Here is a 13,610-nt window from a genome sequence, read left to right on the forward strand (position 1 = left end):
GGTTAAGGGAAAGCAGGGGGTACAGTTGGGGGGCTGCTACAGGCCTGCTGGCAGCCCAGAGAGAAAGAAAATGGACTGAGAAATATATTTTTAAAAAAACAATAGGGTGGTTTTTCCAGAATTGATAAAATACACCAATCTACTGGTTCAAGACTCGCTGTGAGTCCTAAGAAAGGCACCCAGGTGTACCTTTGGGAACGGCAGAAAGCTAAAAGCCAAAGAGAAGCTAAGTGACTGTGAAGAACACAGCTAGCTTTCAGGCTAATGGCGAGCTCCCCATCCCCATGGGAGCTAGGGTACTGCAGGGAAGACCTGCTAGCGTCTGTCCCGGGCAAAAACAGCACTGGGGACAGGGGTAAAGTGGGCATCCTCAGATAACGATGATAGACAGCCACCAGCAGAGCCGCGCTCAGGAGAGTTTGAGAGTCTGCTTAGGTGGGAGCAGTAAGGCCGAGAGGAGCCTTGTTACGTCGTGGGATGGCAGGGCCAGAGCTGTGCAGGAGGGAAGAACTTGGACTGCTGAGAGCAGGCAAGGCCCCATCTTAGCTGCCCGGAGGTCAAGGGGGGAAAAATAAGTCACACGCAAGTACTTCCCACTTGTGTCTTTTATTGATGAATGCAAAACACAACACTGACGGACAGGCATGCATCACGGCACAGAGAGCAGGGGTCGGGGGGGCCTCATACATCTGAGGTAGAGTAAGGTGGCGCTGGGAGCAGGGTGGGGAGGAGGGAGCACCGGCCATACTGGGACGTCGTCCCGGCCCCACTTGGGACTAGGGGCCACGGGAGAGCTCAGGGTGTTGTGCTGGCCACACTGGGAGAAAGAGTCAAAACATTTCACATCCCGAACGGGTTCACTGCCCCTCCCCGTGGACAGAGCGGTGGGGTCCCCTTGTCATCGGCTTGCTGGGTGTCTCCCCACGAGTGGGGCTTGGTCTTTCCCTTTTCAGGGGCAGGCCCCACGCACCCTCGCCCCAGAAGTAAGAGCTTTGTGTGGAGAACGCCAAGGCTGCCGGCCAGGCTGCTGGGGCCAAGCGCGTTAGAAAGACCCTTTTTCTCTATAAAAATAGTTTCACTTTATAAAAGGGGAATGCTCACCTCGGGTGGGGGTGACAGTGCGTGACAACGTTCTAAGTGGGAATTCCAAGTGGGAGTTCCATAGTGACGAGGCTGGGGTGGACGGACAGGATGGGGAGCGAGGGTCCCCCTCTCAGACTCTACTGGGTTGTGGAAGAGGGGGTGTCGGGAGCACAGAGTCCTCCTTGGTGGGGGCTGGGGAGTGTGGGTGTCTGGGGAGGGACTGCCTCTCGGCTTCCACAAGGGTGGGGCAGTAGGGGGCGTAGGCCCCGGCCGCGGCCTGCACGCAGCGGTCAGTTGAGCAAGGTTCCGTAGAGCTGGGCTTTCGTGAGGCTGTCCTTGCGGCTCAGCCCCGAGCCACCAGTCCTCGGGAAGGCCTGCTGGGGGCTGAGGCGGGCGGCAGGGTGCATTTCCGGCGAAGCCTCCATGGAGCTGGGCTCCAAGGAGTCCCTGGAGCCGTGCTCAGGCTCAGGGCTGCTGCCAGCTCCACACAGCTGCACCCCCAGCCTGTCCCTGTCTCCCTCGCTGGGCGCATAGCCAGGGAGCGGGTCGGCAGATCGGCTGGGGCTGAGGCTCAGGTCGCCACCTGCCCGCAGGAAGCAGGGCTCTGCCAGGTGACCCTGGGAGAGGTCGTCGCCCTCCGAGAAGCTGTCGGCCTTGTAGGTGGCATAGAGAGGGCTGGCGTGGCCCTCAGCCTTCTGGCCTGGGCTGCCCCCACTGCCACCGTAGTAGCGTTCGGAGAAGCTGCAGGGCGAGGCCCGGCCCGCGGTGCTGGTTGGATAGGAGTAGGCACCAATGTCCTCCACGCTCAGGGGCCGCCACTGACCCCGAATGTCTTCTCCAGGGAGCCGGGCGGACCCCGGCTTGGCCCGCAGGCTCCATAGGTTTGGGGGCATCAGGGCCTGCTGGGGGCCCGGGGTGGCTGGGAAGCGGAAGGACTCGGCTGGGTAAGGAGACACTGTCCGTCTGAATCCTGGGGCCACCTCAGCCTCGAGTGGGGCTGCCACCGCGGCCGCAGCCTTGGCAAAGCGAGGGCTGCCCTCGTAGGTGGCAGCCGGCGGCTTGCGGTTGAAGAGCTCGTCGCGGCTGTTCAGGTAGATGGCCTGCTGCGAGGCGGTGAGCGTGCTGGCCTGCGCGTGCTCCTTCTCCTCCGACGTGGCACTGAAGCTGGAGTAGGAGCTGGACGTGGGCAGCGAGCCCGCGTAGCCCGGGAAGGCCTCGCGCCGGAAGCCAGCGGGGAAGGCCGCTGCCTCGGCCTCCTCCTCCTCCTCTGCAGCACTGTCCGTGGAGTTCTGGGCCCGCAGGAAGCCCACATCTGTCACGGGTGCGTCCACGCTGGGTCGCCGGTCACGCCGCCGTTCTTCCGGGCAGTAGAGGGCTGTGTCGCTGCAGTAGATGTCTCCTTTGTATGGGGGCCGCGCGGCCTGCTTCTCCACCCCATCGCGGAAGGCCAGGTCACGGGCCGAGGCATCTGACAGGTGGGAGGACAGGCTGGCGGGGTCAGGCTTCTCCAGCACCTTGGCGATGACGCAGGTGGGGACGCTGTCGGCGTAGGCCGGGTGGCGGAGCTCGGAGGGCAGGCTGCAGCCGAGCTTCTCCACGTGCAGGCTCACGCGCTCCTGGAAGTCCGAGGGCAGCTGGAACAGGTGCGAGGGGAGGGGAGGGTGGGGACGAGATCACAGTCAGCACGGAGGCCCAGCCCTGGCCCTGAGGCTGAGGACCACGGTCAAGCGTGACCGACAGGCAGGCTGACAGACACGTGGAAAGGGACATCCCGGGGTTCTCACAGCACGCCGCAGGAGCCAGGGCCTAGGATGCCGGGTTGAACAAGTGCCCAAGCACACGGCTGTTGTCAGCACCTGGGGCTCCCTGGTCATCTCTACCTGCCCCACCCATTCCCGACAGGGCAGACAGAACCCAGAGTCAGGCCAGAGCAGCTGGGACGGGCCTGGCTTGGGCCTCACTCCCTGCTCCTGCCCAGGGGCTGACCTGCTCTCAGGCCCATGGGTTCCGAGCACCCACCCTGTGCTGCAGAAGGAGACAGACTCAGAAACAGATGCAACGAAGATTGAGGCCAGGGCCACGCACCCTGTGGCTCCCGTGCCAGTGGGCGATGTCCCGCTACTGTTTGATCTATTTTGTGAGCGTGTCAGGTGTGGCCTGGGCCCAGGGGAAAGGGGACTCGGACAAGGGCCTGGGTGGGAGGGCTCGAGTGTGGGTGGGCTCTGTCCCGTCTGCTTCGGCACCTGACAGGCCTGGTTCTGAGTCCAGGTCTGCTCTCTGCTCACCATGGCCCTTGGTCAGTCCTGTTCCCTGAGGCGTGTTTCTTGTCTCTAAAGTGGGACTGTCATTGTGCCCAGTCCCCAGGGCTGCTCTGAAGTGCGCACGCTCTGGATGTGGGCTTGCAGCAGAAACAGGAGCAGCCCCAGAGGAAGCAGAGGAAGAGGGGTGGGTACAGGGAGTCCTGGAGAGGGCCACAGGCTGTCCAAGCCAGGGCAGGCAGGATGCGTGGGGGCAGTGAGGCCAGGACCCGCAGGTGTGAGGAGGTCGAGGGGCTCAGGCTCACCCGGCATCTTCCTCCTCAAGGGTGGGGGTGGCCTCGGGGTGGGGCCGGCCCAAAAGGAGCCCAGAGTGGTCCTGGGACAGGGTGGGCCTGGCTGGGGCGGGGTCACGTTACCTCGGACACCTTATGGACCCTGCCGTAGGTCTGGCTGCACTGCAGCAGCTGGGCCGCTAGATTGCAGTCCTTCCTATAGAGCTCCTGGAAGACAAGAGAAGGCGTTTGGCGCAGCTCGCCCTGGCAGGTCCCTGCTGCCCTGACCAGCGCCGAATGGCCAGTGGGCAATGGGAGGGTGGGCAGACCCGGCTCTGTGGCTGGCAGGACAAGGACGGACTCCCGGCCTCATCCCTCTGGGCTTTGCGTTCCTGCCCGCAGGTGAGGGCCTGTTTGGACCTGGAGCTGCTGGTGTGTGCAGGGTCCTGCCAGACAGTCCTGCTGCTGCCCAGACGTGGCCCGGGGCCCTGCTGAGACAGAACCTCCCACAGGTGGGGCAGTGGAAGTGTAGGCCCCAGGCTTGTCCACCAGGTCTGGTCTCCCTGCCCCTCAGCCCCCGGGGGGTCCTTCCAAGATGACCTGGTGGGCAGTGACAGGCAGGAATGAGGGTGGTTCCCCAGCCCCTGCCACCCTTAGTCTCAGACTTGCTGCTCATGCCCCACTCGGAGTATTGCCTGGCCATGGGGCTGGCTGGGGGGGCGCTGGGCTGGAGTGGGAAAGGTGTGTGACTCTGGGTACAGACAGGGACTGGTCAGCCTCCAGAGCTAAAAACAGATGCAAACAGTAGGACTTAAGGGGATTTGGCTGACTTTGAAAATCTCTGTTGCATGTGCCTGTGGCTGCAGAGGCCTTCACCCACTCCAGACCCACAGCAGGGCTCTGACCATCTACCTGCCTTGCCCCGTGGTGCTCCTGGCCAGGGCTGCTGCCAAAGTCCAGCTTAGCCAGGACCAGTTCAGGCAAGGTGGTGCACAGCATGGGCACTCCTTCCTGCCTCCCCCATGTCCTGGAGCCTTCTGCAACCCCACCCTCACTGAGGCTGGTGCCCCAACTGGCCTGCATAGTGGAGGGAACCTAGGTCTGCAAACCCCTCTCAACACTCCCTGGGCCTCCTAGGAATAGTAAAATTGAGTGAGAACTGAGAACTGGCCCCTGTGAGGCCCTTGTGAGGCTGCCTCATAGAGCAGCCAGCTCTGGTACTGCCCAGCCAGCCTGGCTCTGCCATTGCACCCCCACCAGCCCAGCCAGTAGGGCATGCCATTTGGAGGCCTGGGACAGTTTCTGCCATGCACATGGTCCCCAGAGTGAGGACATAACACTGGCAGGGCCCCTGGCTGGGCACTGTCCATGTCAGAGGGTGTCAGGTTCAGGTTCTTCCCAAGGGGCAACAGTTGCTGGCTCTCAGGCGAGAAGCCATGGCCTTCTCAAGCAGAGGGAGCAGGAGGGGGTGCTGCACCTACTAAGAGCCTGGTGCAGCTGAAAGGACCCGGTGGCCTTGAGCCCGAGCTCTGCTCTGCCTGTGAGCCACCGCTGGTGATCTGGTCACTGAAGCTGGCTGTGCCTCAGTTTCCACACATGCACTACCCACACAGAGATGTGCCAGAAGGGGTGGCAACTTACGCAGAGGGCCTGGCCCTGCACTTGAGGAGAGGTCTCCCCATACCATGTTCTCTATGCCTGTTGCGAGAGCCACACTGCGTGCAGGAGTGGTCTGGGCTTGGGGCCTCCTGTCCCCACCTCTGGAATTGCCTCTTCACTATCAGAGGCCCCACTCCACTCAGCCTCCAATCCCAGAGTCCCCAGATCCCAGGCTGCTCTTGGCCTCCTCTTACCCGAGCTCTCAGCAGCTGTCACCCAGCTGGCCAGCTTGCTGAGGACCACCTCCTCCTCATGTGGCTTGGGCCACCACGCATGCCTGGTGTCTCCCTCTTGCTAGCACTCACTCTCAGTTGTCCTTGCTAGTTCCAACTTATTAACCAACTTTGGAGAGTCCCCGTGGCCTGTAGCCTCCCCTCTCCTCCCCTGCACGCACTGCCTTGTGACCTCAACCCACACGCAACAGGCTTCCATCCAGCTCCACACCCTGGTACCCAACCACCCTCAAGACCGTTCTCTTTGGATGCAAGCCTCGCTGCACCCACACCAACCCCTCCACAGGTGGCCATGCCTTGCTCAGGCTGCGATCCCTGGGGCTCGCTAGACTCATCACCTGCCTTCACGCCACACCAAGGGCTCGTCCTGTCGCCTCTATCTTCAAAATGTTGCCAGGAATGAGCCCTTTGCCCCACCTGCCTGCCACCATCTTGGCTGCCACTGCTCTCTGTCCTGTGGATTGTGGCCTGGTCTCCTCTGACCTTCCTACCGCTGCCCTCAGCAGCCCCTGCACTGTGTCCTCACTAGCTACCAGCCCAGTGGAACTGTAAGTGCAGGCACACTGCCCCTTTGTTCAGGAGACTTCGGGGGCCCCTGCCTCAGACTACAGTCCAGATTCCTGATGGACCTTGTGCAGTGAGGCTGTGCTCCCCACTCCCAGCTGCAACAGCCCCTTTGCTTTTCTCTAAGTTGGGCTGGGCAGCATGGCCCTTCAGCCTGGAAGAAGTCCTCTCCAGGTGTCTGCAGGGCCTCCCCCCACCCCTGCCTTCAGGTCCTGGCTCAAGCAGCCTGTTCCAGAAACACCCAGCCAAGTCTGCAGACCTTGCCACTGGCAGCTCCTCGTCCTGCTCCTGGCTCCTCTCCTCTCTGCAGCAGAGCCCTTCTACCATCTCTAGGGCTGTGCAGTTACTGTCTGCCATCCCCTCTCTGATGTCAACTCCATGTGGGCGGGGGAGGGGGGTGTAATTTTTTTTGCCCGTGCTGTTCATATCAAAGTCTCAGGATAGCTAGATCTGGCAAGGGGTCGATCAATGCTGAGAGCATGGTCGCTGGAAAGTGCCCACCCATTTCATGGGGCCTCTGAGGACAGGCCTTTGGGCAACACTGGGGCACGAGTCCTGAGTGCCACCACCCCACCTGGGGCCAGGAAGCTTCACCCTGGGTGGGATAACCTGGCCTCCCATTCCCTCCCTAACTCAAGCCCTCCCAGCAGAGGGTCTCTTGGGGATGCCTCAGCAGCATGTGGCCCACCTGTCCTTCCCCAACTGCACCAGCACTCCTCAAAGTCCTGAACACTTTGCCCAGCCACCTGTCCCCTGTGCCAGGTTGGGGCCAAGCCCCTTGGCTTGGAGCTCCTCCAAGTCAAAAAGGCCCCAACTGCCAGTGCTCCCAGGAAGCCCCCTCAGATGCCCCACTGCCCTCCGTGGGCCAAATGCACACGGCACTTACGTTGTCCTCTGACAGCTTGTCGATGGTCACCTTGGCCTCCAGGAGGTGACTGTTGAGGGCGACAATCTCATGGCTCAGTGCACGCTTCTCTTCCTCATAGTGCTGGCCCTGCGGGACAGGGAAATGGAAGGAGGTGGTCAGTGGTCAGCTCTAGCAGGCTAGCTCAAGGCCTGTTGGATTAGGCCTCCTGTGTCCCAAGAGCCTGAATGACATGGTGCTGGGGGCCCAGGTTGCAGGGGTTAGGAACATGGACTGACCCAGGTTTGAGGCCAGCTGCACCACTGACAAGCCCGATGACCCCTGGCAAGTCACTGCCTGCCGAGCCTCGGTTCTTTATCTGCGACACAGGCCCACAGCATCCTTTCCCAGGAGTTTGGGGATGGCTTGTGTTCTGTGCCTCACAAAGCCTGCCTGCCTCACTCGACAGATCAGGAAACTGAGGCTCAGAAGAAAAGGGGCCTGTCCAGGGTCTCAGCAGAGCCAGACCAGCCAAACCACAAAGAGAGGAACCTGTCCTGACCCCCGAGCTGGAGTCGCAGATGCCTTCTCCTTAGAGTCAAGACCAGATGCCCATGGCCACCATTGCTATTGTTCCTGCCAACACACAGAGAAAAGGCAACACCAGGTGCTATGTGGGTTTCAAGGGTCTCAACCCCCACGAGGGCCGGGCCTGGGGAATGTCCCCAGGAAGGGTGGGTTGACGCTCAAGCCCACCTCAGACTCTCGCACCACCTGAAGGAGGGCTCCCCTCAGTCCCTGGGCAGCTGAGCCGACTCCATCCCAGCGCAGGCCCTCTGTCCTGCGGCTCTGCTAGCACAGCCGGACGGGCTGCTTGACCTGATGCTGGCGCAGCCCGGGCAACCCAGCCCAGCCCTGTCCTTGTCCTGGTAGAACCAACCCAGTCCCGGAGCCATCAGGAAGCGAGATCTGGGACTCAGCTCCTGATTGAGCCAGGGGATGCCAGGGGCCACTTCCCCCATGTGCTCAGAGTCACAGGCCCTAGGAGGCAGTGCTGGATGGGGAGTGGCGGCAGGGTGACCCTCACCATACGGTACAGCTTGCCCTCCAGCTCCTGGTTGATTCTCTGCAGTGCCAGGTAGTTGCTCTGAATCCTGTGGCAGGAGGGAAAGGGTCATTGCTATGCAAGGTCCAGCCTTCCCGCACCCCTGTGGCCGCGCGCCTTTTGGGCAGGCTGGAGCTGAACTTCCCGTCCTGTTTGCCCCGCCTTGGTTGAATGTGCGCTTCCTCCCAGAGCAGAAACCACCTCATTAAGGCCGAGTCTCCTCCAGGCTTTCCTAGGCCAGGCCAAGGCCTTGTTGCCCCCACCCCAGCAGGATCAGTCAGGTCCTCTGTCCCGGCCAGCTTGCTCACATCTTCACACAGCTCTTACAGTCCTCGCGACACAGCTGACAGCGCAGCTGCACGTTAGTAAGGAAGAGACTGAAGGCATGGGATGGACCCGGGGCGTGAGTCTAGATGGAAGGAGGAGTGGAGGCAGGCCTCAGGTGGAGGCTCTGTGGATCCCCTCCAGTGGCAGGGGCTGGGGGGAAGCTTCCATCTTCTACACAACCTTTGGGTTGCGTCCTCAGCCCTAGCTTGCCAGGGGAACTGACACAGAAGGGCGGGTATGAGGCAGGCAGTGGCAGTGGCCGTGATGGGGGTCTGGCCGGGCTTGGTTTCCACACAACAAGATGGTGACATCGGAAGGCTCAGCAGGACGGGGCCATTCAGGGAGGGACAAACATCCCTCCTGGCAAGCCCCCCTCAGGGCAGTACCAGCTGGTTCTCTATAAATATTTAAAACAAACTAAACCAACAGCAAAGCTGGCCTTCGCTTCCATTCCCTGTGTCAGATGCGAAAGTGCATGAGGGGTGAGAGACACCATCCTACAGGAGCAGTGGTGCCGCTGGCCAGCGTCCAGCCCCAGCCACTCCAGGAGGGGCCCCAACTCTGCATCTGTCTCCTCTCCAGGCCCAGACACCACGTCCCCATCAGGACCCAGGGTGCCACTGGGGACCCTGCTGGGCCAGTCGCCTCTGGAGACTGCGTCTATGTCATGCTGCCGCCACACCCAAAATGAACAGGAATGAGGGGCTTGGAGTGGAGCCGGGCATGGAGAGGGCACGGGGAGGAGCCTGTCCCTGCTACCAGCTGACCCTGTGTTCAGGTCCTGGCCTGCTGCTCTGAGCACAAGGTCTGACTTCTACCTGGGCAGTCAGGAGCCTCCTGCGGCAGCTCCCCCAGCGGCCTCACCTGCGCAGCTTCTCGGTGACCTTCTCTAGCTCCTCCTGCGCGCGCCGCAGCTCGATCTCCAGGTAGTGGCGCGTGGAGTCAAACTCCGTCTCCAGCTTCTCCAACTTGTGCGTGGTGTAGGACAGCCGCTTGCGCAACTCACCCTTCTGCTCCTGCAGCGCACTGCAACGACATGCCGCGGTGGCCGGCCGCGCACTGAGCGGGCAGCCGGGCCACGCGGGCAGCTGACCAGCTGACGTGTGCCGTGGGTGCATGCCACGCCCAGGTCGCACTCTCTCGCTCGTGCACACACACAGTTGCCCCCAGCAGCGGCACTGAGGACTTCCAGCCCCAGGGGTCAGGGGCTCTGAGCCAAGTGCCTCTGCTGCAAGTAGGTCCCCATGTGGTCACCTTGGAGTGGAATCTCACCCCAGAACCTTGCCAGTGTGTGAGGGTGGCTTAAAGGGCCCTGGTACAGGGAGCGCCATTGGCCCCCAGGCCTCCCTTGGGAGCTGGCCAGGGATGCCAAGGCCAAGTTGGCAGTGTCATGCTTGAGACCTGACTTCCCTTCCCCTAATTGACTGGTGGCCCCAGAATACTGTGTCTACCTCTCTGAGCCTAAGAGAGGTTTGGGGTGACACCCCACGCCCAGGCAGGACCCAGCAGGGTTGGCACACAGCACTGGAAGCTCAGCAGTGCCCTGCCTGCTCAGGTCCCCTCGGGAAGCCTTCCTGAAGCCAGGGACGCTCTTGGGGCTCCACCTTCCCATAGACTGGGGGCTCCCCAGGATGCCACCTGCTTGCTCACAGCACCACCCAAGACACCAGCTACCCTTCTGAGCCGCCAGACAAGGATTACTTGAAGTAAAGTTGGGCACCAGGCGGGGGCTAGTGGGTGACCTGCCCCAGGAGCTGGTCATGAGCTCCCAGAAGGGCAGGGGCCACCCTGCTGTCCCCGGGGTCAGGGTAGGGGCCTGAGCACCAGTGCTCTGGAGGGGGGCAACTTCTGGCAGGTTTGATGTGGGGTACACAGCAACATCCTGACCGTGGGGAGCTGGAGGAGGTCAGGTGTCATGCTGGAGACCCCGCAGGGCCCGGAGCCTCGACTGCTCAGATGTGGGCAAGAGCCTGTGTCCTCAGGACCTCCCCGACCCAAACCCAGCAAGGGATGTGCAGGGACAGGGGAGGGTTCCTCCGACTCCCAGGAACAGGACCGCTTCCCCGGCCCCATCAGGAGCTTCCTCAGTCTCTGGCCTGCAAGTGAACCACGCGCCTTGCACCCGTGAGCCTCCTTTAAGCATTCTTGGATTCCTGCCCAGGTCTACATTTTTTAAAATAAATAAAAATAAAGAGTTGCTTACATGCTTGAGAATTTCACAGAAGGGCGGGGCGGGTCTTCCCAAGAGTCAATTCCCCCAAAGAGGGGACAGAATAACAGGGGAAGCTCTCAGGCAAGGCCCCCCAGCTGGGGGAGCCCACGCAGGCTGGCTGCTGCTCCACGGTCTTGCCCGCCTCCTCCAGGCAGCCTTCCTGGACTGCCCAGCCTCTAGCATCCTGCGACCAGACTCCAGCTGGCCCCACCGCCCCTATTTTCTTCCCCGTCAGGGCAGCAGACTTCCTGGGTGCCCACATCACCAGGGCTCCCCACTGCAGACAGTGTCTGGTTTGGGGCAGGCAGCAGCCCCTGAGGTTGGATGTTCCCTGAAGCAGCTCGTTACAGGCTCCGCCTCCTCGAGAAGAGGGAGGGCCTTGTCCATTGCTCCAGTGGCCATGTCGGGCCTCACTCCTGACCCCTCCTCCAGCCTCCCCTGAGTACTCTCTGACCAGTTCTGGGGCCTCATTCTTCTGAGGCCAGCAGTTCACTGTGCCCTCACCCAGCCCTGACCCATTTCGGGGGCCTGGTTTCCATGGGACTCCTCAGAGCTGGCTGCCCTCCCTCCCCCATCTTGACTACCTTGCTCTTGGGCACTACTGTCATTGGGGCTGCCAGCCCCTGTCCCCCACCACCCGGCATGCTTGCCCCCTTCCCCACCCGACCCTGGGACTTTACAGCAGGGAGCAGCGTTCTGGCCCACATGGCCCACAGTGGAGAGGGCGGTGAGCAGGAGCGCGGGCCGACGGCAGGCCACCCCAGGGCGCATCTCCGGAACCTCAGTTCACCTGGGCCTCCCAGGGACTTTCTGCACACTGGGTGACTTCCTCTCTGATGGCACCCCAGCCCCTCATGCCCGCCACCTCAAGTTGCACCCAGGCCAGTCCTTGGCTGCAGAGACCACACTGTGGCCACCTCCACGCCCCTGGCTGCAGGAGCCTCCAACTCAGGCTCCTGACATGGTTCCCAGCCCCTGCCACTGTGATGCCCCAGGCTCACCCACACTGGTGTCCCCACCACGTCTTCCCCTCCCTCCCTCTGGCTCCACCACACCCACAGACACCGCCCTCACCCAGGCTGTTCTGCAAAGCCCGGGGCCTTTGGAGGCCAAATGTCTACATCTAGCCCCACCCGGACCCCTCCTGGTCTAATCTCCAGCCGGGTCTCTTGGGCTCCACCCACCCCGTGCCCAGCAGCCAACGGACCCCTGTGCCTCTCACTCAACTATCCAGTGCAGACCCAGAGACCACCTGTTGACTGCCACCTGCACCCCCGCGTGGGGAGGGCCATGGGACCCTTCTGCTGCCCTTCACAGCTGACTCCAATCCTAGAGGCTCAGTTTCTTTAGAAGTTCTGGACAGGAGGATACTGGGTGGTCACCTGGGTCTTGCCACAACCCTGCCTCCTGTCCTCCCTCTCAGGGCACTAACCCGAGCCCCACCTGGCTGTAGCCTCAGTTTCCACAACTGTAAATGGGGTTAGTTGCCCACACATGGGCGCAGGTCTGTCACTGGCCCCCGTCTGGTGGGCACTAAGCCATTGGCCTACAGGGATAAGGCTGGGCTGGCGCTGTGGAAGCAGGGCCTCCAGGCCACTGAGAGCCTGGGGGAGGTGCCGGGGCCCGGGGTCCTGCCTTGGGTCAGGGTATGGCCTGGCGGGTCCCCAGTGTCCAGAAACAGGCCTTAGCCAATGCATGGGGAAGGGAGGGTGCTGTGCTAGCAGCAGCCAGTCGTGGTCCTCCAGGTTGGGGCCACCCTCCTGTGCCAGCCCTGTTGAGCCTGCCACCTGCGGGGCCACCTCGCTTTGATCTGGGCCCATGGAGCTGTCCCTAACCTGGCAGCGAGAGTGGGCTCAGGGGTTCTCCCCTGCCATAGCAGTCCCTGGACAGGAAGAGTCCTGGAGAAGTCTCCCCTCGCGAGGGCCACTCCTGGCCACTCACAGGAGTCAGAGCCTGGGTGGGGTGACAGTGTCCTGCTGGCCTGGGAGACCTTTCTTCTCTCTCAGCCTCCTCATCTGTCTTGGGGAGTCAGACACAGACATGGGATGGATGTCCGGGGACAGACGCAGACACCAATGAATGGGATGGGGGGAGACAACAGGTGTGTTACCTGTCCCAGAGCGAGGGTGAGGACCTGGTCAGGCGGCCCTGCAGGACTCGGGGCTGCCCGAGGCACGAGGGCACCCAGGGGCTGCGCAGCCTGTGGGCGAAGAGGACAGAGCTGCTCAGAACAGGTGGGACAGGCTGGGGGCATGGGGAGGCCAGCGGGGCCACCATTGGGCACCAACCAAGGCCCTCGCTGAGAACCTAAGAGATGGGAAATCCATGTGTTGTGCACCCCATGGGAAGACTCCTGTCTTCAAGGTGGCGGAGGCCGAGGGATTCAGGAACCTCAAAGAGGGGTCCCAGCCGGTGCACCTGTCAGAACTCTCTGGTCACTCTAAAGGGTCTGTGGCATTGAGTCCCAGTGTGGCAGGCCCCTGTCTGCAGGCCTCAGAGGGAGTCATACAGTGGAACAGTGTGTCCCCTCCCCTGCTCTGGGGCTGTCAGTTCTTGTCCTGTTACGGGACTGGGTTCCTGTCTGGCTACTTCCAGTGTGCAAGACCCACTGGTCAGAGACAGGATGCTGGAGAGACAGGTGGTCCCTTTTCTCTGCAGGACTGTCCTGTGGGCTGTGGGACCTGGGGGTGGTTAGAGGATCAGGACCCACTTCACCTCCCCTGGGATCTGGCTAAGCTCCCCGGATATAAGGCCATAGTCTATGGCCATAAGAATAAGGCCAGTCTAGACTGGACAGTGTGGTGTGGGAAAGAGCACAGGTCTAGCCTGGCCTGTTGGGGCTGCCCTACTGGAGGACAGCAGGACACACACCAGCCCCAGAGGACTGCTGTGTGTGGCCATCCCAGCTGAGGGGCTTGTAGGGACGTGGGTGCCAGGACTGACTTGCTGGCTCTGAAGCCAAAGTGGGAGGTCATCCCTGCTAAGAGGGGCCAGTTCCACCACCAAAGAGTCCGATGCTGTCCAGAAACCAGGCCTTGAGGGAACGTAGGCAG

General features: G+C 62.0%; 1 protein-coding gene across 12 annotated transcripts in view; it reads right to left on the bottom strand.

Annotated features, from left to right (window-relative positions):
• Window positions 1-587: 587 nt before the first annotated feature.
• Window positions 588-13,610, bottom strand: part of Begain (brain enriched guanylate kinase associated) — a 38,037-nt gene continuing 25,014 nt past the window's right edge. For 4 of the 12 annotated variants that reach the window (XM_058573223.1, XM_058573222.1, XM_058573221.1 and 1 more), the window contains exons 3-8: window positions 12,668-12,757; window positions 9,210-9,371; window positions 8,001-8,067; window positions 6,956-7,063; window positions 3,758-3,841; window positions 588-2,717 (exon numbers count right to left, since the gene is read on the bottom strand). In XM_058573223.1, the coding sequence (XP_058429206.1) occupies window positions 1,374-2,717; window positions 3,758-3,841; window positions 6,956-7,063; window positions 8,001-8,067; window positions 9,210-9,371; window positions 12,668-12,757 (1,855 nt within the window). In that variant the 3' untranslated portion in view covers window positions 588-1,373. Of the gene's footprint in view, window positions 2,718-3,757; window positions 3,842-6,955; window positions 7,064-8,000; window positions 8,068-9,209; window positions 9,405-12,667; window positions 12,758-13,610 lie in introns of all 12 variants that reach the window. The other 8 variants (XM_046426303.2, XM_046426308.2, XM_046426304.1 and 5 more) reach the window with 2 other exon arrangements.

The sequence above is a fragment of the Marmota monax genome, unplaced genomic scaffold (genome assembly GCF_021218885.2).
Source record: "Marmota monax isolate L192 unplaced genomic scaffold, Marmota_monax_Labrador192_F-V1.1 WCK01_AAM20220418_F8-fsc00183, whole genome shotgun sequence".
Taxonomy (NCBI): Eukaryota; Metazoa; Chordata; class Mammalia; order Rodentia; family Sciuridae; genus Marmota; species Marmota monax.